This window comes from Strix aluco, chromosome 20, assembly GCF_031877795.1.
Source record: "Strix aluco isolate bStrAlu1 chromosome 20, bStrAlu1.hap1, whole genome shotgun sequence".
Classification (NCBI taxonomy): Eukaryota; Metazoa; Chordata; class Aves; order Strigiformes; family Strigidae; genus Strix; species Strix aluco.
In genome coordinates, this window is record NC_133950.1 from 16,050,261 (window position 1) to 16,075,705 (window position 25,445).

Genomic DNA, 25,445 nt, shown 5'->3' on the forward strand with positions numbered 1-25,445 from the left:
CCTCCGACGGGAACCCGCCGCCCTCGGCAGCCCCACAGGCTCCCACGGCCGCCCCGTCGCCGCTCGGCACGGGCAGCTCGCCCGCACCGGGGGCCGGGGCTGCTGCTCTCGGGGGGCGGCGGGACCCTCGGCCCCCGCGATCCTGCCGCACAGCCCGGCGCGGCCGTCCGCACCCGCGGAGCAGGCTCTCAGCGCGCTTCCCGCCGCTTCCCCCCCACCCGACGGCGGTGCCGGCGCCGAGCGCTCGCCGTGCCCGTGGCTAGTACCTCGTGCCCGTGGCTAGCACCTCGTGCCCGGGCAGCGAGGGCCCGCTGCCCCCGCCGGGGCCGCCCCACGCACCTGCCAGTTCGCGGGAGAAAAAGCGGAAGGTTCGGGGTCGCCTCGCCTCGTCCCGTCCCGACCCTTCGACGCGCCACCCCGAGGCGGCTCTGGCGAGCGGGGCTCGGCGGGAGCGCGTCCCCTCGGCAGGGACAGCCCTCGAGGCCGGCTCCCGGCCCGGCTGCGGCTCCCGGTGCCCCCCCCCGTCCCCCGCGCCCCCGGGGCACCTGCCGTGCGGGGGAGGCCACCGACGGCCCCGCCAGCACCCCCGGGGGCGCCTCGGGGACTACGGAACCGCGGGGGGACCGGCGGGGCAGCACGGGTGGGGAGCACCGCCGCATGCCCCCCCCCCCCCCCGCTCCCCCCCTTCCCCGGTGCGGCGGCCCCGCAGATGAAAGGCTGCGCTCGCAGGCGCGGCCGCGCCGGCAGGTCCCGGCCCCCCCCCGCCCCCCGCGCCCCCCCCGCGGGTGCACATGTCAGAGTTCACAGACCTGGCTGCTGCCTTTACAACACTGAGCTGTAAAAGAGCGGATATTAAACCCGTATAATGGATCCAACTCCAAGGAGAGGTTAAATTTCCCAGTGAAACGAAGGTATTTGCCCTGAACTGGGAAAAGACCCCCTCCCCCCCGCCCCCACCCCCACCCCCCCCCCCCCCAAGCCCCCCGGGCTGGGAAACCCGCGGAGCCGTCAGAGCCTGGCGGTAAACTCTGCCCCCAGCCCCGCACCTGGCACCGGCCGCCGCGGGGACACATCTGTGCCCCACGCCGCTGCCACCCGCCCCGTCGGGGCCCTGCCCGGCCTTGGCGCGCTGGAAGCCCCGGGGGGGGGACACGCGGCGCCCGGTGCGCGCCGGCAGCGCGGCCTGCTCCGCAGGCGCGGTCCATCCGCGTCGAGAGGGAGGAGAGTGCGGAGCCGCGCCGGTGGCCGCAGGAGGAGGGACCGGGCGGTGGAGCGGCCTCGACGGGGCCCTGGTGCCGAGGCCCGTCCCGCGGTCGGGGGAACCCCTCGGGGAGGGGGCCCGGGGCCGCCGGTCCCCGAGGCCGCACGGTGAGCGCTCCCCCAGCGGAGGGGGCCGCGGAGCCCCAGCCTGTCTGCCGCGCTGCCCTCAAAAATCCACTTAAGAAAGATGAAGGCGCATGCAAATGCGCGGCGCCTCCTTGCTGGTGCCTTTAATCATGGAAAATTGTCTCTAGTTCCTCCAGGCCCCCCGAAAATGCACCCAGCGCGCCCCGCACCGCAGCGGAGCTGGAACTCCCAGCGCGCCGCGCACTCACACGCACCCGCCGCCCCCCCGGGCTCCGGCAGATGCCGCTTTCTCAGCAATTTTCCTACCCAAAACCTGCCGTGAAGGGAACAGCGCGAGGAGATAGCATCAGGCTCCCGATATCAAAGAGATCCTGCTTAATTAAAACACCGGCTCGGTGTTCGCCGCCTTCCACGCGGCGCGGCCTCCGACCGCGGTCTCCCGGCCCGCTCCCCCCCCACCCCCCTGGGGACGGCGCGGGGGTTCCCCGGCTCCCGGGGCGGGGGTCGGGCCCTTTGTAGGGCCACGGCGGCACCGGGCGCGGAGCGCAGACCCCGCCGGCTGCAGCCCACCCACCCCGGCCCGGTCACCGGCTCCAGGAGGCCGCCGGGCGAGCAGGGACCCCCCCCCCCCCGGCCCCTTTCCCGGGGCGCGGCCGGTCCCGGGGGGCGGCTGCGAGGCGCGGGGAGGCTCCGCGTCGTTCACGCCAGGCGTTTGTTTGCGCTACTGAGCAGCAGCGCGATAATTTATTGTTATTGTTATTAGTAACTACACTTCGCGGCTTCGCTTACATTTCTCCTTCCGAGGGAGGGGGCGCGGGCTGGGGCGGGCAGCGCCGAGCGCACCCCACGGCGGCTCTTCCCGGGCCGCTCCGCCGAGGCGCCCGGGCCGACGGCGGGGAGGCGCCGCTGCGGACTCGTCCTGGGGAGCTCCCGGTACGCGGAGGATCGCGCAGCTCCGCGGGTCGCCGGCAGAGCGGCCGCCCGCCAGTCTCCGTCCCGGGCGCTGCCCGCCGTGCAGCCGGGCTGGTGCCCCCCCGCCGCTCCCGGGCCGCGGGGCTTCGGCGTCGGCCGCCGGCGGGCGGGGAAGGCCGGGGCTCGGCGGGGGGCTCGGCGCAGCGTCCAGCTGTGGGGGGGAGAAAAACGGGACAAAGTGAGCCGGTGCCCCCGCGGGCCTCCCCCCGCCGCCGCAGACGGAGCCGGGACCCGCGCACGGCCAGGCGGGAGGCCGGGCCGCCCCGTCTAGGGACGGGCAGCGCCGCCGGCGCCCCGCGGGGCAGTGCCCGGGACGGACGGGCGGGCCGCTCCCCCCCAGCTCCGCGGCCGCTGCTCGGCCCGGCGGTCCCCGGCCCCCGGCCCCGCGCCCGCGGGAGCCCCGGCGGTGCCGCCGTACGCCGGCAGGGGGCAGGCTGCGCCCGAGGCCCCGCCGGGCCGGGCCGGGCCTAGCTGAGCCGGGCCCAGCTGAGCCGGGCCTAGCTGAGCCGGGCCGGGCCGGGCCGTGCGCGCTGCGCAGTCACCGCCTCCCCCGGCTGGGGTTCATACCCCCCCCCCCCCCGCACCCGCGTATCCGCCACGCACCCCGCGGCGGGACCGCACGCCCCGCACCAGCGCAGCAGCAGCGAACACCGCATCGTGCGGGGCACTCCCGGCTGCCCCCGCGGGGTGCAGGACCGGCCCCCCCCGGGGCAGCACCCCCGGCCCCCCGCGGGGGCGCGGGCGGGGCGGTCGGTACCGGGGGGAGCCCGCGCTGCGCCCGGCGGGGCTGTCCGCAGGCAGCGGCCGGGCAGGGACGCGCCTGGGCAGGGACGGGGCTGTCCGCAGGCAGCGGCCGGGAAGGGACACGCGTGGGCAGGCCGCGGGCCGCACGCTCAGGCAGGGAAAGCGGAGAGACCCTCCGCTGTCGCCGTCCCGGGCGGGGACACGCGCGGACAGCGAGCGAGGCGGCTCCGTCACGCACACGTCTGCAGACCCACGGCGGGGGTCTCGCCGTGCACCCTCCGCTGAGCCCCCGCAGCGCCGGGCGCACCCGTGCACCGGGCCGGGCAGACGGACGAGGAGGAGGAGGAGGAGGGACCGGCGCGCCCCGTCCCGAGCCCGCAGCTGGAGTTCGGGCGAGCACGGCCCGCGGCCGCGGAGGCTCCTCGGGCGCGCTCCCCCCGCCGTTATTTATTGCGGCGCTTCGTTCTTCCCCGCCGCTCCCGGGAAGGGCTGGACGGGGACGGGCTGCGCCTCTCGCTCGGCTCTCAAAATTAAAACAAAACACCTCAAAACAAAAAGATTTGCCTCGCAAATAAACAGAGAATCCGAACCAAGCCACGGGGAGGTGGGGCTGCCTTCGTCTCGGTTGGGTTTTATTTCTGTGATGGTTTTGCGCGTGGGTGTTTTAATTGTATTTTGTTTTTCGTTAAAAGCGCTATATAAACCGAGTCTAACACCTCACCGAATTGTTCTGGGGTGAGGGGCAGGGATCGCCGTCACCGCTCCAGCGCTCGCACACGCGCGGGGCGAGAAGCAACAAATCTTTGGTGCGATATTTGTGAGAAAAAGCCCACGAACAAAGATTGAATTATTGCTGCGGGTGCGAGTTTGGGAGGGTTCCCGCTCCGCTCTCAACTGTCCCGCCGCACAGCGTTGCTTTTTGGTTTTGGTTTGGGTTTGTTTTCCGGGTTTGTTTGTTTTTTTTTTTTCCCCTTTTCTTTTCTTCTTTTTTAATGAGAAGTTACGAAAACTACCGCGGAAAGAGGGGCTCTAATTTTCCTCGCAATTGTAGAAGATAATTTGACGGCAGCCCCGTGTGATGGAGAACAGCGAATACTTACGCAAAAATAGGAAGGGAACATAAAAAATTAATGTAAACGAGAAGCTTTTTCTCCGCCGATTGAACTCTGAAATCTAAGCAGCTTTTATCTTGATCTCAGAATTAAATAATCATATATTATTTTTTCAGCATTAGCTACAAAGGTTTTCAGATTTGTACTGTCCAGAACAAAACCCAAATAAGCTCTATTACTGAAAACCCTTTCCAAAATATTTAACTAAAACATAATCGCGAATTTCTTTCAGAGATGTTTCTGTACGAAAACGGCATAAAAAGAAGGCTTTATCTTAAGACCCAGAAAAAGAAGCATTAGGTAATTCAAGTTAACACTTGTCCTGCTTATTAAATATCAATATTTTGGGAGCATTACAAAATAAACTCCCTCCCTTCGGCAGGGTCACAGCATATCATGGGTCACGTTAAGAAACTCCGCGCGGAATCCTTTCCGGATTTTTATTTCCTCGGATTTAGATTTTTAACGGTATCGGCAAAAAAACAAAAACGAAAGGAAAGCGCGAGCCGCGGGATTTCGGGCGCTCTCCCCCGACCACCGGCAGCCCAGCGGGTATCGCTTTTCTCATTTGTTTTGTTTCCTAAGACGGAGTAAAAGAGCGCAGCGCGCTCAAACGCGGCGGCTCCGGCCCGGGCACGTCGTGTGCGAACCCCCGCTCCGCGCACCCTGCGCGCCCCAACGCTCTGGCGATTCCAACCGCGCTCCGGCGCCGCCCGCCCCGCGGCACTGCTGGTAAGCGCCGCTTTAGCAAGAGGGACCGGCCGTGGGGCCGCCGCCGATCGCTCCCGGGCCGCCGCGGGGCCGGTGGCGGTGTTGGGGCGGGTGGGGGTGTCCCCCCCGGGCGGGGCCGCCGGACGCTCCCCCGGGGCCGGGCCCTCCCGCCGCGGTGCGGACCCCGCGCCCCGTCCCGCGTCCCCCCGCCGGGGCCGGTCGCGCCACCACCGCCCGCGGGGCCGGGACCCGCGTCCCCCGACGGCGTCGGCTGCCCCCGGGGGACGGGTGCCGCCGCCGCCTGCCCGCGGCCCCGGGGGGGGACACACACACACGCGCGCTGCTACCTACCCCGGGCAGGGCAGGGGCCGGGAGCCGCCGTCGGGCCGGGAGCGGAGCGGCCGCGGCCCCGCTCCGCCGCGATCCTCGGCGGCCGCGCTCGCTCCCCGCCCCCCCCCCCCACCTCGCCGCTGCCGCCCCCCCCCTCCCCCGGCCCGCGGGGGCGCGCCCCGGGCCCGCTTGAGCCGCTCGTCCGCCCCGGGGTGCGCCGAGCCCGCCCGCCCCGGGCGCCGCCGCGCTTCGGGGGCCGCGGGGGCCCGGCGGGGCCAGGGGCACTATTTGACGTCGAGGAGACGGATCACCGCGGCGCAGCGATACGGCGCGCACCAATGGAGTTCAAATGTCAGCAAGTTTGAGGAGGGGTGAGGCGCCGGGGGGTGTGTTCCTCCGCCGCGGCCCCTGCTCTAAACGGCGCGGCTCCTCGGGACGCCGCATGGCACATGGGCTGCGGAGCGCCGGGGAAGCCCCGCCGCCCCGCCCGGCCCCGCTCCGCCCGGCCCGGCCCCGGGAGGGCCCTCCGCGGAGGGCGTGGGGCTCCGGCGCTGCCGGCGAGCAGGTGACACCGCGGGCTGCCCCGCGCCGTCTGCGCGGCATGTGCGCGCCCGTGTAGCGGGGGCTTGCCCCCATGGGCGGCGGCGCCGGCGCTTTCCTCTGCCCCCCATCTCTGGAAGTCCAGGCAGGAAACGCTCCTCATGTCTCCCAGATAAAAATAAACGCGACTCCCTCCTCCCGGCCGCGGGCTGCCCCCGAGCGCGGCCAGACGCGGGGCTGAGCCGGCCCCGCCGCGCCTCTCCCCCGCCGCCCGCCCCATGGATATCGCGACAGGTCCCGAGTCCTTGGAAAGGTGCTTTACGCGGGGCCAGTCGGACTGCTCCAAGATGCTGGACGGTATTAAAATGGAAGACCACCCTCTGCGCTCGGGTCCGGCCACGTTAGGAGTGCTGCTGGGTGAGTTTGCCGCTCGCTTCTCGGCTGCGCCAAAAGCCGCTCGGGGCCGGGGTGCCGCGCTCGGCGCCCGGGGGATGCGCTCGGTGTCCCGGGGCCGCGCTCGGTGCCCTGGGACCGCGCTCCGGGCTCCGGCGGGGCCCGGTCGGGCTGCGGCCGCCCGGCCCGGGGCTGCCGGCGGGCGCGGAACTTTCTCCCCGACGGTGCCGGGGCGCGGGCTCGGCGGCGGCCGCTCAGGCTCGATGCCGCCGAGCTGCGGGGCCGGGACCGGGGCCGGGGAGGGGTGTGTGTGTGTGTGTTGGCGGGGGGGGGGGGGGGGGAGCGGGGCCGGGGTCGGGCCGGGGGAGCGGGGCCGGGGCAGGCGGTTCACGGCGCTGTGTCTGCCGCCCGCAGGGTCGGAGTGCCAGCACCAGGCCGTCTGCGAGGGCTGCCAGCGGCCCATCTCGGACCGGTTCCTGATGCGGGTGAACGAGTCCTCCTGGCACGAGGAGTGCCTGCAGTGCGCGGCGTGTCAGCAAGCCCTCACCACCAGCTGCTACTTCCGGGACCGAAAACTCTACTGCAAGCAGGACTACCAACAGTAAGAGCGCGGCGGGGCCCGGCCCGGCCCGGCCCGGCGGCGCGAACCGGGCTCGGAGCGTTTCGCCGAGCGGGGCCGCCGCCCGGGGCTTGGCGGAGCGCGGAAACGGCGGCCCCGGCGAGCGGAGACCCCGGTGGGGCGGGACGGGACGGGGGAAACTTTGAGCTGCGCCCCCACCCCCCCCGCTCCCCCCCCCCCCCCTCCCCGGCCGCCGCGGCCCGGGACCCTGCGGCGCCGTCGGGGGAGGGGGCGGCGGCGGCGGCGCGGCCCGTTTCGGCCCCGCTCGGCCCGGCCCGGGCAGCGCCGCGCTCGCGGCCGCCCCGCCGGGCCCTTCTGCCCGCGGCGAGCCCCGTCCCGCAGCCCCCGCGGAGCGCAGCGCAGCGCGGGGCCCGGCGCGGCCGTCGGTGCGCGGCCGCGGGGCCGCCGCCGTCCCGCCCGGCCGCCGTCGGGCGCGGAGGGTGCGCGGGCGGCCGCGGCCGTGCCCGCGGGGCGCAGCCGCAGGGACTGGCGCCGGCCATGCCTCCGCGGCCGGCCGCGGCGGGAGGAGCGCGGCGCTGGCCCCGGCCCGGGCGCTGCCCGCGCTTTATTTTATTTAGGCTTTATCCCCAAATGTCAGGCTTTGTCGGGAGGCCGCCCCCCGCCGCGCCGCGTCCCTGCGCGGAGACAGAGCCCCTGCCCCGCGCCGGGTTTGTCCTCCCCTGCAGAAGCCCACTTCATGCTTGTCACCGAAATTGAGGATCCTTTTTGTGCCGGGAGGGGGGCGAACATGGGCACTTCAATCACTAGGACATAATATGGCTCTGCTAGAAGTCTGGCAACAAACAAAGAACAACAACTATTGGTTTGCATCAACTTTTGTCAGGCATTCAGCAGGCTTCCAGAAAGGCCTGAAGTGGCTTAGTGGCAACAATGTGCATTTCATAGCTACAGCATGAAAATCCATCTCCATGGAAACTGGTAGTAAATGCTAACATGACATGCTGAGTATAAATATTGTTAGGGTTATAACTCTTGTATAAATGGCCCAGATAAATGTCCCCCTGTTTAGGAATTACAACAAAACGTGTGATTTCGTACTGCAGCCCTCACCAGCACGCTACCAGAGTCTTCCGTGGGCCCCGGTGCTTCCCAGGAAAATAACCCGGAGCTGGCGGCCGCTGGGCCGCGGCGATCCTGCCTGGCGGGGCCGTTCCCCTGCCCCCGCGCAGGGAGCACACCCGCGGACTTTGTCTTCTGCACCGCGTAAAACACCCCCCGGTAGCTGTAGTTGCAGGTCAGGGAAACTTGTGCCGCTGCAGGTAGTGCTACCTTAGATATTTTTGCTAATTAGGGAAAAATTTAGAATGCTCTTTAAGCTACCTAAAAGGGCACTATTTGGCGATGTAAATATTTACACTAATTCCAAGCAAACGCACCCTCCAAGTCCCACCTTTAGTTTCTGTAAAATAAAGGATCACGCTTCATGACTTAAAAAGCGAGAGTGCAGGCTGTTGCTCTGTAAAAACAAAACTACTTTTCTGACTGAAAATAGAAACGTCACCGCTTCAGAACTTTCCAAATTATCAAAGGTGTCCGATTGTACAGGGGGGAAGTGGGGTAACCAGGCTGACGAGCAATAAAAAGATATCAACATGTTAGCCTTTGTTGGCTCCCAGCACCTAGTGTGACATTACATGGTGACCTGCTGTGCGTGCCCCCAAGGACTGACAGCGGCAGCAGCTCGTGGAAAGGGGAGGGGAGACACGCTAAATCAAAATTTGTTTTCTCTGAAATTTTATTAGCCCCAAAGAGCAAACATGTGAAACTGCGCTGACATCGTTCGTGTGCTTCCCCTGCCCGCTGCCTTAGACCCGCAGAAATTTTCCGTTGCGGTGGCTGAGGTGGCTTCGCCTCCACGCGGGCGGCTCTCCCGGCTGCACGGTGCCGAGGGTCGGTGTTGTGGGTGAGAGTGCGGAGGGAGGAGGGCGGCCCTGGGCGAGCTGGGGTGGTCGTCGCCAGCGTGCTGGCGCGGGCGTCCCCCCGTGCTGCAGCGTGCCGGGGTGGGGACGCCCCGGTGCTGAGCGAGCGGACGGGACCGTGCCGGTGCAGAGCGGGACCGCGTCGGCAGAATCAGATGCTTTTGTTATCCTCAGCCCTATTTACACATCCCTGGGAAAAAAAAAAACAAAACCAAACAACACACAACCAACAAGAGGGAGAACAAAGATTACTTAAATATCTTAGTTACTGAAATTTGCTTTAAATAGATTTTTCTGTACGTAGTAATGTAATTTAAAGGTCAGATTTCTCCAGAACTCCCAGGACTATAATCAAGTGCTGTGTGTATATCTTTGAAAAACCGGTGTCTCGTCTTTCTAATGAAAGCAAGCTTCTGATGGGTCAGATATCAGACCTTAAACCTTTCACTGGGTCAGGGATGATTACTGCTCATCCTTGGAGCAGGGCATTTCACATTAGGGGGAAGGGTGAAAACATTTTTCTATTCTTATTTTTTTTTTTTTTTAATAAAAACGTTGGCTGTTTGAAGCCACCCCTATGCTTGGAATGTTAGAATAAATCCTGGGGGAGATGGATTAGTGGCCCAAGCACAGTTTGAAGTAGTCAGAGGTGCCTGATAAGTGTAATTTATCACAAAAATATCATCGCTACATCAGTGGAACCAGTGGGACAAGCTGTGCGTGTATTTTAGACCCTTTTTTGTGCAAGAGATTCAACAAATTTTTGCACAAGTACATCCTCATCTTCTGATTTAATGCAAAGCACTTATTTTACTAAAATCTAAGATTCTGAAGGTCACAGGTACATTTGACTGCAAGGTTTCTAAGGGGAAAAAAAAATAGAGTAGTACAATGGCACCAGAGAGGCTGACTCTGGCAAGCCCAAGTCAAACAGAACCTCTTTGATTTTAGTGAGAGCTTTGCCAAATTGCAGGATTGTTGCACATTTGGAACCTTACACTTTTTTTATTTAAAACAAGTTTTCTTTCTGACAAACTGAAACCTTCAGAATGAATGTTTATCAAAAATAGGGGGGTTGTGGTAGTTATATTCCGGTTCTCTGCTTAAGTGAATTTATTTATTGTACCACTTATAACAGTGCTTCCTGCCATAAAACATTAATAATTATAAATATTACATTTCTTTCCCATTTGTATAATTTCAGTTTTTTGTGATTGTGCTTTTCTGGTTTGTTTTTATCTCGCTACTCAGTGTTACGTAACGATTTGCCCTGGTTATTGCTGATATTAAAAAAAGATATGCTATGAAAACTAACTGTTTCAGGTTACATATTTCATATGTAAGAAATGCATAGAATTTCTAGAAAGATCCACATTCCTCTTCTAGCTTTGGAAATAAAGGCTGTAAAAGGGGTCATTTATTCGAGGGGTAGGATAGCAAACAATCACAGTTGCTATTTCATAATTTTGCACTAATGCATTCTACGTTTTGCTTAGGGTGGGAAAGAGAAATATTTAGATTTTTGCTAGATTCCTCAAGATATGCCAGGCATTGTTTTAGCATCGTTACTGGATGCTATTAAAAAAGACTTACCGTGTGTTTCTGGTATGTCTCTATACTGTTCTTCATCTTTGAGTCCTTTCTTGTCAGTGACTGGGCTTATTTTTTTACGTACAATAGGCACGGAGCAGCGTGTACCTCGCAGGAGGGAAAGGAAATGCTGCGAAGCCTCGTTGCTGCAGGGAAGCGTTACCCTCTCCAGATTTTGGAAATTCTTTCACATGAGTGTAATACTGAGGCTGATGTTTCCCAGCTCAGTTGCTTTTTATATTCAAAATAAGGCAAAAGCTTCCTATTAGTAAATGCCTCTTATTTTTGTGAATGTTATTTTTCTTCCAGAGAGAGCGAGCGTGTGTCTGTCGTGAGCGCAGGCTGAGGAATGTAGGCAGGGTCCCTGGTGCAAGAGGTGCCTTGAGCTCCCAGGTTCTGCTGCGTGCAGAACGGGTAATAACTGTTCGCTAACAGGAAGATTTTATTTGTTTTCAGTTTTACTTTTTTTTTTCTTTTTAAACTGGGGAGCACCAGCCGTGTCGTTGTGCATGAAGTGGACTCGGCAGGGCTGTGTCGAGCGGTGGTGTCCCCCTGCCTTTCGCCTGCCTCTCGTGTCAGACTGGCACTAGTGCTCGTCCGTGTGTCTTTAGGAAATAGCGTAAAACTTAGAGATGAGGAGTAGCCGAAGCACATGCCCAGGATATGGAGTAATGATTAAAGTTATGTCATCCACTAAAAATGCTTTTAAAAGTCGCTGAAATACTCTGGCATTTTTGCTGAAAATCCAACCAGCCCCGCGCTATCAGACACACCAGCCCCATTAAAAACTCTCTGTACGACCGGGCTTTCGTAGCACCTCGAAACGCTTCCAAAAGCGGGAGCGTTGGGGAAATGTAGCTGTTATTTCTGCCGGTGACGTCAGCAGAGTGGCCGCGGCCGGGCAGAGCCCCCGCGGGTCCCCCCGGTGCCAGCAGGAATTCATCCCCCCATCTCTGCGGCGCGGCCACCGGCCCGGGCGAGGGGACGGCAGTGGCCCGGCGGGGCCAGCCTCGAGCCGAGGCCCGGCTGGGGGTTAGGCTGAGCGAATGCTCGCGGGGATCTGGGATGGAACGTGGTTTAAGAATTTGGGGAGACATTTTGGTTTTCTGCTACAATCATGGTAACCTTATTGGACAAAATAATTGCAATGGTAATACGTAATTTGCACTAATCCGTGGTAGAAAATGATAGGGAGGATCTTTCTGCGATGTAGGCAATATGCAATTAGATTAATAAGAGGATAATTTATAATGCTTAGCTGCTAACCTGAGAAAAAAATAACCAATAAATATGAAATATGCTGCAAACATTTCTTCACTGAAATATGTAACAAACGGGAACGTTTTGTATCCTGTTTAGAAATCAGTCTGTTATTTTGTGGCCTAAACTTTTGAACTAGTTCAAAGGCATACATCACACCTTTTCAGCTATCAATAATATATCATGATAAAATACCTGGATTAGAACGTCTCTTCTCAGACTAATTATGTTCTGAGCGTATTTCAATTGCAAACATGTTCCCCTCTTGCTCGCCTCCGGTGTGGAGCGACCTATAAAGCCTGGTACGTCTTAAAAGACTTACTCCTCTGGTGAACCTGAAAGGTGGGCGCATATTTAGTAACAAGTAGATGCTGCTTAATTTAGTCTGGTAGCTGGGGAGAAGCATTCAGGAGAAAAGGGCTTTTCATCGTGCAGCTGTGATTTTTATTTTTCATTCCAGACAAAATTCAAATTTATACTAAATCTGCTACCTCTGCTTGTAACAGGAATTGATTTAATTTTGTTTAGTGTCTCCTTCTCCCGGACCGAGGAGTGCAGCAGATACAGTGAATCACGAGAGGGGAGCCCGAGCTCCCCGCAGACTCGGTGTGCAAGTCAGTGGGAGGTTTCAGCGCACAAGAAAGCGGACGGGGCCCTCCCCGGGTGTGATGAAACGCCGAAAGCCACCGCGGCGGCCCCTGCGCAGGGGTACGCGGGTCTGCAGGCACACGGACACGGGGGAGCCCATGGACGTCTGCTGACGTCCTCAGGGGGGTGATTTGGGGGGAAAGAGAGGGATTAGGAGCATGCTTCATTTTTCTTATCATTGCTAGGCTAAGAGCAGGCAAGCACATTTCTGTCTGGTTTGCACAATCCTCCTCGCGCTGTTCAGTTCTTGTGGCAGTTTTGGAAGAATGTGGTGTGTAAATACAACAGCAATATTTTGTGATAATATCAGAAAGGGATTTTCTACTGCTTGGGCTGGCTCGGACCATGTCACGAGTTGCATAAAACGCAGATTGACAAAAAGGCTGTGAATTTTAAACCCCAGCGAGATGGAGAAAGACCGTTACAGTATCCTCTGTAAAGGGTGTGCTAGGTCAGCGACATACTTGCAGAAAAAACAGGGGTAAATGCTTCTTTCTGCCTGCATTTTTTTGCCTGCATGATATGTGATGTTATTGCTCTGGTGAGGTAAGAAAGCAAGCAAGTAAATAAATAAAACTGTGAAGTGAATTGTACAGTAATCTCCAGTAAAGGTAAACAAACCGGGTATTGCTCTTGGATGGTTTCGTGTGGTAGAAAGGTTTTTTTGGCATGATTTGGGGATGATTGCATTACTCACGAGGCAAAGGTTGACTCATAATGAAATGACAGTTTCTTGTTCATTACAAAATATAAAAACTCCACATTGGTTCTGAAACAAGAATGAGGTTAGTTATAAGTAACAATGTGACGTGAACCCTGACAGCTGAGTCTCTAACAGCTAAATAATGAAATTAGAGGAGTTACTTTGGGTTTAGATGGGTGCAATTAAGAACAGAAACTGCCTTTTTTTAAGTGAATTGGTATAAATATATCAAGCGGGCAGGGAATGATTATCGAATATACACCTTGCAAACTGTGTAATTGCGGTATGCTGTGTCTAAGGCTATGAATTAAAACTGATTTTTGTTTGATAAAAAAGCATTAGATTTTTTTTTTTAGAAAGCAGAGGTGTTTTCTGAGTTAAGATACTTTTAAAAATGTAACAGGGGAGTAAGGTTGTTTTGCAGCAGTGGGAGCTTTAACAGCACTGGTAACATTTTAGGGAAGGAGACACCACTTTCCTCCATTAGTAACTAAGTAAAAAAAATACACGAACAACTTCATATCTAATTTCAAATAAATGTTGAGAGTAAAGCTAGACTTCTGAGTTCAAGAATAGAGACCATAAGAGAGAAAAAAATGACGATACTTGTAAGGTAAAATGAGCTGACTTTTGGTTTTAAATGTAACGCTCTTTGGTGTTTATAACATGCATGCTAATATAGATCTAAATCTTGCATACTTTGTTCAGGCAAATTATTTACTGTTTCTAGACGCCTCTTTAAATTCAACATAAAATTGAGGCAGATCCCTGACCTTTTTTTTTTTTTTTTTTCCACATACTAACCTTGCATTTACTTTAAGTTCCTGGACTTGCTTTGGCTAGACTGACATTCCTCAAATGAAGCATTGTCTTACTTTAGTTTTAGTTTTTGGTGTGCCTGCAGTTGCTTTGAACACGTCCTGACAAACTGGTCCAGTGGCTCTGGCTGAGGCAGCCCCCAGAGCAGAGGCAGCCCCGGCGGCAGCGGGCGCTCTGAGGACGGGGGGAGTTATGGCGGTGGGAGGAGCAGACGGGGACTTCTGTGCCCTGGGCCCGAACAGGCTGTTCTCCAAACAGACATTTTGCAAAATAGGCTCCGGTTGTTCCCAAACAAATTACTGATGACAAATATTTTCTCCCTTTATATGACGAGCACATACACAGAATATGTACGTTGCCGTTGGCCTTTATTGGATGCTAAAGCTAAATACACCTTGTAGGTAGAAAGCACCATGTGGGGCAAGATTATGCAATTTTAATGTAGGTTATGTAGAAGTAAAACCCTTAAAATGAAGTATCTTGTATGCAACATTAAGTATCCATTCTCTTGAGAAGATAAAACACTCAGATCAGTATTACCAGAGGAACCCAGGATCTGCCACACCAACTTTTCAGAACCGGGGTGGAAATTCCGCGGCCCGGCCGAACCCCCTGCATGCTCCTCGGCGCGATGCTCGGACGGAACGGGGGGATTTTACTCACCTTTGAAAAACTATTTGCCCCTGGGCAACTGAGCAAGTAGACATTTGTGAGATTGTATTACAGTAAAGGAGGAATCATTAATATGATTAATTCCAGTTTGTTATTTTGTTTTTGAAATTTTACAGTGATCTTCTTTATAGATACAGCAGAGCTGCTACAGCACAAGTTGGTTAAACGCCCTTAATATCAGTGTCAACAAGGAATAATGTATTTCTTGGGAACTTCGTAAGGATTTATACTCTGATGCTCCTGTAACAAGCCAATACGTTTACAGAGAACACTTGTCATGGAGGTCATTTGCTTTGCTTCCAAAACAATATTTTTTTTAATATGCACAAAATTTTCCTTTGCAAATGCTGACATGAACTTGTGAACATGCAATTCCTATTGACTTCAATGAGAGCCATCCTCGCTCATCAAAGGATAGAATTTGGCTCTTGATTTTACTGCAATCAGTGTATTATTTATAATGTACAAGAGTGCACGTGCACTCTCCCAGTAAGAGCTAATGGAATTTATGTGCACATGCTGAGGACCAAATCCTCCTGGTAGCTGTTAGGAAGTTTACTTTCATGTGTTTGTTCCTTCATGTAACCTGAATCACCATTCAGTGATTACAAAAACAAAACAAAACCTAAAGAAGAATAATAGTCTGCATCAATAATATTTTTTTTCAGTTGTTACTTTTATTATAGGTTATTGCTATGATAGGAAGCAAGCAAATCTGAATTTGCAGAAGAGGTTATTAATATCGTTTTAAAGCATTTCTAATTACAGCCAGTGGTTACTTGTCGTTCTCTCAGACTGGTAGAACATCATCGCTTCTTAGAGTAGTTTCTCCTTCCAAACGGAGCACCGGTGTGTTCCTCGCGTGTTGGTGGGAGAGTCCATCTGCTGCAGAACGTGGCTGGTGTGGCCGGGGATGGCGTTTGCTGTCCGGAGGTGGGGCTGGGCACCGCCGCCTGCCGCAGCTGGAGCTGGGGTCACGGGGAGCTCCGCGGGACCGGGCCCTTGGGCTGCAGTGTGATACCTGCCAAAACTCGTTAGTGAGAGAGGTTACAGCTCTCATTAACGTCCACTCCACAGAACAGTTGTTTTCAACCTGTGGGATCCTCTCCTTTGACACGATCAGCTCGCCTACAGCTCCCGTGTTTCTGTTACCTGATAGAGCTGTTCCTGCAGCTTCCCAATGGAAGCAGCTCCTCTGGTTTCTGATTTTTTCTCTTATGTCACAACTTTAATCCACTTTCATGGGGGGGTGATGGGGGTGTGCTTGCTGAGGTTTCTTTTGACAACGTGTGTGAAATGAGACAAGTATTTGATTTTATATCGCACAAGGAGGTTTATTAGCAAGTCACAATAAATCACTGTAGGAAATTGTGAAACTAAGACAAAAAATGCAAAACCAAACACTGAAATGAGGGCAGAAGAGGTGAACTACCTTTGGTTGGGGGGAATCTTCAGTACAGTAAGGTCCAGCTGTAGGTGACAGCCTGGTAGCCCCAGCTCTGTTCACAGATGCTCAGTACCTTCCGCAGCCGTTTCTCTGTAGTTGATGATCTGGGCTAAGCCATCTCCAGCGCAGCCGAGCCGCAGCTGTTTGCTCTAGTGGTGCTGTGGTAGATCCTGGCCGGGAACCCACCAGCTCGTCAGCCTCGTCGTGAGCTTTTCAGGTGGGCAGGAGCCACAGGAGAGGTACCAGGCGCTGCGGGGAGCTGTGGGAGGGCAGCAGGCAGGGGGGAGCGAGGGTTGACCCCCGCCCAGGCTCCCGGGGCAGCCGCGCAGGCTGGGGCTGGCTGGGCACACAGCCCCGCTTCCACCGCGTGATTCCTCCCGCGGCCAGGGACCGGGGTTACCTGGAGCGTCCTCCCTGCCCGCCGAGTGACGTGTCCAGGATCTCGGGGCACGCTGGCACCGAGCTCGGAAGCCGCAGGCTGGCTTTTCCTGGGTGGTGGGTGAGCAGGAGCTGGTGTCGGGGGCATGAGCTGGGGCTCCCTGTGTGCATGGGATGGGGGCCGATGGGCCGCACGTTCGGCAGGTCTGCCTGGGCACCGGGGGTTGGCAGCTCTGACTTTGGAGGAGAGAAAGAGCTGATCCTCCCTCCTCCTCCCCCCGCCCCCGCTGCTAACAATTGCGGTTTGCAGACTCAGAACCCGCTCCGTGAAGGTCTGTATGTACATGCAGGCTTGAGTCAGTACCGATCTGTTACAATTTTAGAGCTATCTTCAGGTTCCCGGCGCAGGCCGCGAGGGCTCGGGGAGGTCGGCAGCACATTCCTCCGGCAGCAGTCACCAGCGCCGGGAACACTCCCTGCGCAGAGGGGCCGGTGCTGCCAGTTCACCGGCAAATCCCGGCTCCTGTGAGTAACACCGTGGAGGCCAACTGCCCTGGCGTGCGGTGGCTTGTGGTGTCATGCAAGGTCAGTTCACGTACCTGACAGCAAGTGTCTAGAGAGAGCTCGGTGGAGCCGCTCGCTGGAGTTTTTGGGGATGGGGCTTTTCACAGGTGAAACCCGCCCTAAGTAGAAGTCGCGGTCCAACGTTGTGACTTGTCTTCGCAGTCAGGTCTTGGCATGGGCTTCATCTGATGACAAGGAAAGTTTCACACATGGAGCGTGACCCTATGGGTCAGCTCCCACTCCCACTGGTGTTGATGAGGAAAGTGTGGTGGGGCCTGTGCAAACGTTAGCACCAGCAGCGAGGCTTTAGAGATCCCTTTCCTTCGTTAAGCATTCGGACAAAGCCAAGCCTGTGCTCCTCACTGCGCTGGTGGCCCCAGGGTCCTCTGCAAGCCACTTGGCTTCTCTGTGCTTGTGACTGTGCCAGGGAAATGCAAACACCGTATTTCCAGTGCTTCCCAGTCACCTTCTGGTCGTTAATAATTAGAGTCCAGAGTGAGAGAGGGAGAGGGAGAAGGAAAGGAACAGTGAGCAAGACCTCCCTCTCTGCAGAGGTCAACACAAAGCCAGTCTGCCCTAAGTCCCATTCAGCGAGTTTTCCATATTGTGTGCCGCTCTCTTGAAATCTTAAGAGAAAACGTTTTTCTGAAGTGACTCTGTTGATACTAATTTTATTATATGTCAGTCTGGTTTTTATTACATGCAAACAATCACACAGACTCAGCATCTCGACTTTGTAGCAGTGACAGAGGTGACTGAGGAAGGCTCAGTGAAATTTAGGGGTCCGAAGCCGTGCAGAGAAAGCCCCTGAACTGTCCTGCCACTAGAATTTGCGTTTGCACCTGGGAAGGGAGAAGCGCGGAGGCTCCAGGAGGGCTGTCAGCCCGCAGGTGAGGGAGCAGCAGCCCCTGCTGTGGGGCAGCAGCGGACCCAGCGCTGTCCTGCGCTGCTGGGGCTTGGCAGCAGCTGCTGTTGTCTGTTCCCCGCCCCAGCACACGCTGCCACGGGAGCACCGGCGTGACCCTGCGTGCGCCTGCGGGGCTCGGGCTTGACGTCCTGCGCCCGGCTGATGCTGCCGTCGGGGCCCTCTCCAGCTCTGCCCGAGCGGGAAGGAGAGCGCGGGGGCACGGGTGGCCGCTTGGCTGGGCCAGGGCCTGCGGTCGGTGGGTGGCCGACGGGCGTGGGTTCGCTGCTGTCACCCACCGGTGCCACAAGCTGCCCGGGAGCCTCGCTGCTGCCCGCAGCTGAGGGCTGGGGGAGGCCGTACCGCAGCCTCAGCCGCCTGGATTTCCACAGGCTGTTTCTCCCTGAGGTCCGGGGAGGAAGAGCTCCTGTGTTCTGGGCATCGCTTTGCCCCAGGGGCGGTGCAGCTCTTCTGAGGATTCCCTGGCTTGTCAGCCAAACACGCTGAAGCTTCGCAGTATCTGGACACTTTCTCACTTTTGTTTATTTACACACACATATGAGAAATTATTTACTTCATTGACAACGTTCTCCCAAGCTGCACGGAAGCTGTCTGCACATCCGCGCGTTTTCCCGTGAAAGCCGTGAACGGGTGACAGTGACAGCGTTGTAGCCACACGCTGTTTGTGCTTCTCGCAGCATTTGCATGAGCACTGATGCTCACAGCAGATACTACAACGTCCCCTGTGTGCATGTTGGTTTGTGTGTGTGTAAAAAGAAAAGCAACACTCTTTTATTTTTTTACAGATGAGACACACTGATGGGAGTACAAGACAGGTTACTGTTAAGAGCAATGTATGAAATGTTGCAAAAGCACAAATGGAGTAAAACTATCTGGGGGAAGAAATGGCATGTGAAATGCTGCAGCGATAGTATCTCTGCTTGGTATGGGTGGTTGGAACCTGCCAGGCTTGGTGGTTAGAGCTGCAACAAACAAGTGATTCAGCTGATGGGGGCAGAAAGCGTTACAACCGGCAGCTACTTTGTTAGTGGAGGAAGAGGTGGAATCCCACTGCTGGGGGATCCCCCGCTGCGGCCACTGCACCCAGGTTGCTCCTGGCAGTCGCTGCCCTGGCAGGAGCTTCCGCGGAGGAGGCAGAGTTTGTATTTCAGCGGCAGCTTTCCATCGCGTCCTGCGCCCGGGGGCTGTGGGGGCACGTGTGGCCTCTGCGGGGTCCCTGAACCCCTGGGTGGGTGTCCTGAGCCAGGGGGAGCCGGCGGTGCTCTGGGGACACACAGCTCCTGCTCAGTCCTTGGAGTTGTGCTGCCTCGGCCTCGCTACCCTTGCCCGGGCCAGTTCCCCAGCATGGTTTTGTGGGTGTGGAATAAATTAGCCTTGATGGCGCCTGCATTAATTTTATGTGGGAGAATCCCCAGAGATTCCAGGGCAATTACAGGCAGAGCAGCCTTGCCCGGCGCGGCATCCTCCCCGTCCGGCCGCTGCTGCCCGCAGAGGCAACGGGAGGACTCGGGGCAGCAGCCCCGGCACTCCGGCGGTGCCCGCTCCCCGCGGCCCCGCGAGCCACCGCGCTCCACCTGCGGCCCAGGGCAGGGACCGAGCGCTGGGCGAGAGCGGAGCTCGCTGTGCCGATGCAGATCTTACGGAAAGGTTGGAAAAGACACCCATGGCAAGCGAGCTGTCTTCATATCATACATGTCTTGTGAATATTGGTTGTCTAGCATAATTGAAGCCTGTTCCATTTGTGGCTTTTTTCTTACTTAAAAATTCAGCTCATATTTTGGCAGGGGTTTGTCTGAGCGCGTAGCGGATACATTCAATGACAAGAGCTATAACATTCAATTTGTTGGATGCCACAATTAAACCTCAGATTTTTCACCCAGCCATCTGAAAGCCAATTGCGAGTTGTCACTCAAGGAAGAATACATACAAACAAGGGCAGTACATAGCCCCGGATCCTAACAATGTGATTTTCATCGCCTTACCAGTCTTTGGGGAGTCTTCAGCTTCCATCTGGAAGTACCTTCAACCCTTTCCAGCTACGGATCTTGAAATAGCTAGAACAGACAGAAAACCAAAATTACATGGAGTTTATTGCCATTTCAGAAGGAAAAAAGTGTTTGAAAAAGTTTATTCAGGAAGCCAGGGGAAGTTAAGTGGGAGACATTTGCCATTTCATCAGTCTGTTGGTGATAGCCATTCATGTCATAAATGGCTTGTGTCATTTGATGCCAAAAATAACACAATTTTCCTCCCCAAAGGCCTATAGGGTTTTTTTGCAATAAATGTTTATTTGTTAATAATATACTTTAAACAACCCAGTCTTGACCTCAAGTCTCCAAAAGAATCCATCTTCTCTCTGAAAAATCCTACAAAGTTTGTGTAATTTTTTCTGGGAAGGTGTAATTGATGGCGCAGTGAAGGGTAGTGTGTTTGCTTTAACTACTGCAGCTGCGTGGATTAACTGTTTATAAGGGCCTACTGTGCTTTGAATGGCTACTTTCTTAGATTTCAAGCTTTAGTTGACAGCACTTCCTAATGGTTCCTCGGATTTGCTTAAGTTCGATCAGCAAAAATAAATTTCTGCGCTTAACTCACCCATTGTTCTTTCCTCGTTGCTGCTTTGGAAGCTTTTAAGCGTTCATTTGGAAGAGTTCAGTTTCGTTGATTAGCCGGCGCGGCGCAAAGATGGGGACAACCAGGACAACTTACCTTACGGAGCTGAGCTGGGGCTGATCTTGTTCCACATCTCATGTTGATTTCAGAAAAAATGTAAGAGGAATTTGGGTGCATAGCAATTAACCTGTATGCAAATGTCTTTGACAGGCTTTCTCAATTTAGTAATTGGAGTCTCTAGAGCCCAACACAGAACTGGCAGGTATGAAATATGTGTGATTAAATATTTGAAACATAATAAAGGATTTTGTAAATATGCATGATATAGAAACTGTTGTTTTGAGAGAAAATAGTAGGCCAGGTAATTAATTTATAATATGTCACGCTGTTTTGAAATTGCCTTCCCAAAAGCTGGAGTTAGATTTCCACTGGCAAAGCGTTTGTGGAATGCCAGTGACATGTGATCAGCAGCCCAGTAATGTAACAATTGTCTTTTCACTAAATCACCAACTACCACTGATTTAACCAACGTTAAATCACATTTTTCAGCTGCTTTTGTTCTGCCATCAACCTCTCTGATCCTTCTCTCTTATGATTTTTCATGCGTACGTTTACTAGAAAAGCAAAGTATTAAGACATTTGTCAGATTTTTTTTGTTAGTCCTTAAATGAAAACGTGGTTTTCTTGAAGAACTCTGGAGAACTTATTTTCCTTAAGATCATCTGAGTTGTGGGAGAGAATTACACATTTAATTTCTCAAAGCATTTAAGCTTAAAGTGCTAATTTGTTCTCAGTCAGACAGGCACTTGGATAAAATAAGGAACAGTATGTGTAAAATGAATGGAATTCATTTTTTCTTTAAACATTTCACATTTGTGGAGCTAAATTATTTGGATAATATGCACACTCAGGTGTTTTGGTGGGACTCTGTGGCACTAAATGGCACCAGTCGTGTACTGAGAATATGTTTGTAGTTTATTAATTGTGACAATTATATGATGCTTTGGAAATACATATTTGGAGAAGCATAGCTTCTAGCTTGGGCTGTGATCCTGCATTAATAAGGTGGTTAATCTTACTCAGTCTCTTCAGTAGCTGTTTACAAGGTAAAGTTACATGCAAAACTAGTTGAAGAACTGGGGGCCTTACGGTGACTAAACGGTGTGGCAAATGCTCCTTTACTTCCCAGAGGCATCTTCTGGGGCAACCTGGGCCACAGTAACCTGAGCAACTCTCCTCGTCCGTACTGCCGAAGGCTCGGGTAATCTTTGTGTCCATTTTGATTTTTGCAGGACAGACTTCTTGACCTTCAATTTAGCCTTTGTTGGATTAGTCCCTTTAAAGCAAGATCACATCCAAGCTCTCTTTCCCAAGCTGAAAATATTTGGAAAATAGCTTTAAGCCTTTGCATGGCTTCCTGCTATTCTGCTGCTTCTGGCACTGCTGGGGAGCTCGAGCCAGACCAAATAGTCCTGCTGCCGCTCGGCGGCGGCTGATCCCCCTGGGCCCCCGGCTGCGGGCAGAGCTGCCTGCGGCTGCCTGGGGCAGGCAGAGAGCAGCCGCTGCCCAGCGGTCATGGCAGCGAGGGCAGCTCGTCCTCCTTCCGCGGCCTTGGCTCTTTTGAGTGCCAGACCGCAGACGTGCACACACGAGGGACCGCCCGCGCCGTGCGGCGAACACGTGTGACGCCCGCGACGCGGCAGCGGGCATTGCCGTACCGCCTGCCCGGGTGACCTGTCCCAGCTGGCAGCTCGACGGCCTCCATGGGCTCGGAGGGACGTCGGGGGTGTCTTGGGAAGGCTGGCAGCCAGGGATGAGGTCGCGAGTCCTGTGTTGGCCCGGGGCCGTGCTCGGTGTGTCGGGGCAGGTGTGTGCATGTGGCTGCTCACACCACAGCCATGCAGGTGGCCAGTGGCAAGGTGGCCAGGGACAGTGGCGTCAGAGCCACCTCCTCGGCACCAGCGTTTGGGGTTTTCTGATTAGGTGGAGCGTTCCATCCTCCTCCCCTCTGCCCAGAAGAGAGTACTGCGCAGACCTCGCGTGTGCCCTCTCAAGCCTTCCCCTCGGGCACGGAGAGCGTCCACTCTGCCAGGGCTCCTCTGGTCACCCTGACCTGGGACACGGGCTGGTGTGACATGGGCTGGTGTGACCCTGGCCTGTGTGACACAGGCTGGACCCTGACCTGCTCCTGGTCGAGCCCACAGTGTAGCGCGGCAGGTCCCGGGGACGTGGGCACACAGGGGATGCAGACGCTGACGCTCCCCGACTGGCCCCTCGCGAGTTTCTCCCGATGCATTCCCAGTGGTGTGCAGCGATCCACGCCATCGGCGCCAGCTGCCTATTTGTGAAATCGAACAGAAACAACCTGAAACGGACTGCAATTGAAACAGCCACGTTACTAAGGCTAATATGGATTTGCTCCTGTAAGAGGATATGAAAAGTCTCCCTTTGTTTGTGGCACAGAGGCTGAGCTTTACCGTTGTTTAGTCTTTTTGTCAGCTCACTTTGGTGTTAAAGCAACTGACATAACATTTAACTTTGTCCTTGTGCATGAGCACTCCTGCTAATCAATTCAGTAACTCTTTTGACCTTCTGTTTAAAAGATCCCAACTGGTGCTGTTTCTGCACAGACACTACCATCCTTCGGGGTCCTTCGCTGTTCGTTTATGATGAGCATGGCTGTGGTGTGGATGGCTCGCATCTTTGTGCCGGTATGTTCTCGTAATAGCTAACATTAACAAAGTTAAATGGTCAAATGAACAAGAGAAAGAGAAGAAAAGCAAAGGAGCAATTAAATGTAACTTTTCATCATGAAAAGGATTTCACTGGTTTATCTTCTAATAAGATTATGTCACCGACACAAGTACCTAGGACCACTTGATTGACAGCCTCCTGTACTTTTATCAGGCAGTGTGACACTAAACCTCGGGGCCTTTTGTCCGATAGAGTGAGCTCACGGAAACTTGCCATCCTAATCCCCTTATTCATGTCAAGCACAGAAAAGAAGTCCTGATCAGATGGCACCTTACAACAGTGTCACCTCCACCCCCTCGTCACTGGATGGACACGGGACATCCCCGGCTTTGTTCGCGGGCTGCGCGGCGCTGTCGGAGCGGAGCTGCTGCCCGCTGCATTCCAGAGCCCTGCTCCGGGGCCGGCACCGGGGCTGCTGCCCGTGTCCCGACCCTGCCCGGCTGCCCTGCGCGGGCTGCGCTCGCTGGCCTGCTCCTGCCCGGGAGGAGCTGCCTATGTGGCGCAGAAAAATCCCGGGGAGATGGTAGGAGGATTCACAGGCTAACTGCTTTTTTGTCTGCATTTTCTTTTTATTTCTCTAAAGAAAGTAAGGCCTTTAAAGGAAATATTTCCTTTTGCGCCGTGTGAGCAGACCACGTAGTGAAATGTATCACAAAGGTTCTTCAGACCTTCCGTCCAGGAAAAGGAGTAAGTGGAACTAGAAAAACAATCTTTTCAGAAGCGTCAGAGCAACATGAAGTGCAAAACATTGTTGTTGCTCAGTGGTAGTTGTTGTTGGGTGTAATACTTCCTGAAGCTCAGCACAGAGTTTTATGTCCTCCTCAAAGTGTGGGTACCTATAGAAATCTCTCCTAAGTGTCGTAGAAGTCAGCAATTCATCCCAATCGCGGGTATTATAAGTTTCATAGCTCCGGCCCTTTCTTAGTTGTAGGAATTCTTTTGTGCGTATCCCTGCAGTAACCTATTTCAACTAGCGGTTCCCTGTGGTGCTTTATTTACTTGTCCAACTGTTTGGAAGTCTGTTAGTCTAAAGATCAGATGCTCTGAAACAAATCTTATTACTTTAACCAGCTCTGCAAATTCTTCTTTCTCCATTTTTATTGACTTCTCTTCAGCTAGAACTAATACACATGCAGCAGGTGGGCAAGTATGTCTCTCAAAGTTTAGCCTCTCAGATTTAACATGAGAAACTATAAATCTTTTTGTTTTCCTTGGAAAATGTGGGAAACCACAGGTATTTGAAGAGTTGCCTCCTTGGTGGATTTGTGAAGTTTATACTGGTTGCTGTAATTTTTGAAACAGAAGTCTGGGAAATTTTAAAAGAATGCTGCATTCTGGGGGATAGACTAATTATTTTTTTCTTGTGTTAAGTATTTTTTCAAGCTGTAATCAAAAGCAAGGGAATGGGAAAGTTTTAAGATTTTTTTTTTCCTTTCATCCAGCCTGGCACTACTGGTAGAGATACTGCGTCAAACTTCCTTCAACTCCCCTGCTACAAGCTGGTTCAGTCGGCACTACTCACCAGTCCTAGTTTTAGAAGGCGTGTCCAGTTCCTCTGTATTTTTCATCTCTATGCACATTTTAAAAGTAATTTTAGATGTTAAAAGTCAGTGCTAATTAAACGTTTCAAGAAATTATCTTTCAGGAATTCCCCTTTCTCCTCCCGGTCCCCCCGCCCAGTCTCCTGGCGACCTCGTGCTCCCCGGTTTGATCACACATCTCATCTTTGGGAGATGCTTGCATCTCTCGTGGCCCTTTCCTCCAGCAGATATCAAAGCCCTCTGCCAAGCGACCTGCCCAGGGTTCCTGCAGGCTGGGGCCTGTCCTGGGCGCGCTCATCCCTGGGACACACCGTTTCTTCCCATGTCTCCTGAGGACCGGGCTGCACCAGGAGTCGGGAGGGGAAAGTTCTCGTGCCTGGGCTGTGCAGAGCAGCTCGCTGCCGCTTCGCCTGGATTTGTTTTTCCACCTTAAACACCAGCGGCTGCTGTCACACCGTGCAGACAAGGGCACGTACACGCTGCCTTATTTTGTAAAAAACAAGGGAAGGAACCTACGAGGTAGCAGCTTTCCTTTCGCGGAGCACGTTTGCTTGAAGCACACAGCCCTGCTCAAATCTCGGAGATGGTGATCGGGTTCAGTCCGGCAGCAGGCTCTGCCGCAAGGTCGGGGCTGGAGGTAGTCAGCTGAAAACAGCCTTAAATGTCCAGCTAATCGGTGAGGCTGGGGAAGGAGTCCATAAAACGTCTGTAAACTTTTTAGGTCAGTTAACTAATAGGTGAATTGCAGCAGACAGTGTGATGTCAGGGCGTGCTTGGGGATGAGGTTCAGTGAAACTGTAAATGGCCGTCAAAACATCAGACT

The 25,445-nt window shown here is 55.2% G+C and overlaps 1 protein-coding gene across 1 annotated transcript in view; it reads left to right on the forward strand.

The window, feature by feature from the left end:
• Positions 1 to 4,886: 4,886 nt before the first annotated feature.
• LMX1B (LIM homeobox transcription factor 1 beta) overlaps positions 4,887 to 25,445 on the forward strand; it is a 101,143-nt gene continuing 80,584 nt past the window's right edge. The window contains exons 1-3 of the mRNA XM_074846539.1: positions 4,887 to 4,907; positions 5,929 to 6,173; positions 6,564 to 6,750. Coding sequence (XP_074702640.1) covers positions 6,035 to 6,173; positions 6,564 to 6,750 — 326 coding nt within the window. The 5' untranslated portion in view covers positions 4,887 to 4,907; positions 5,929 to 6,034. The remainder of the gene's footprint in view (positions 4,908 to 5,928; positions 6,174 to 6,563; positions 6,751 to 25,445) is intronic.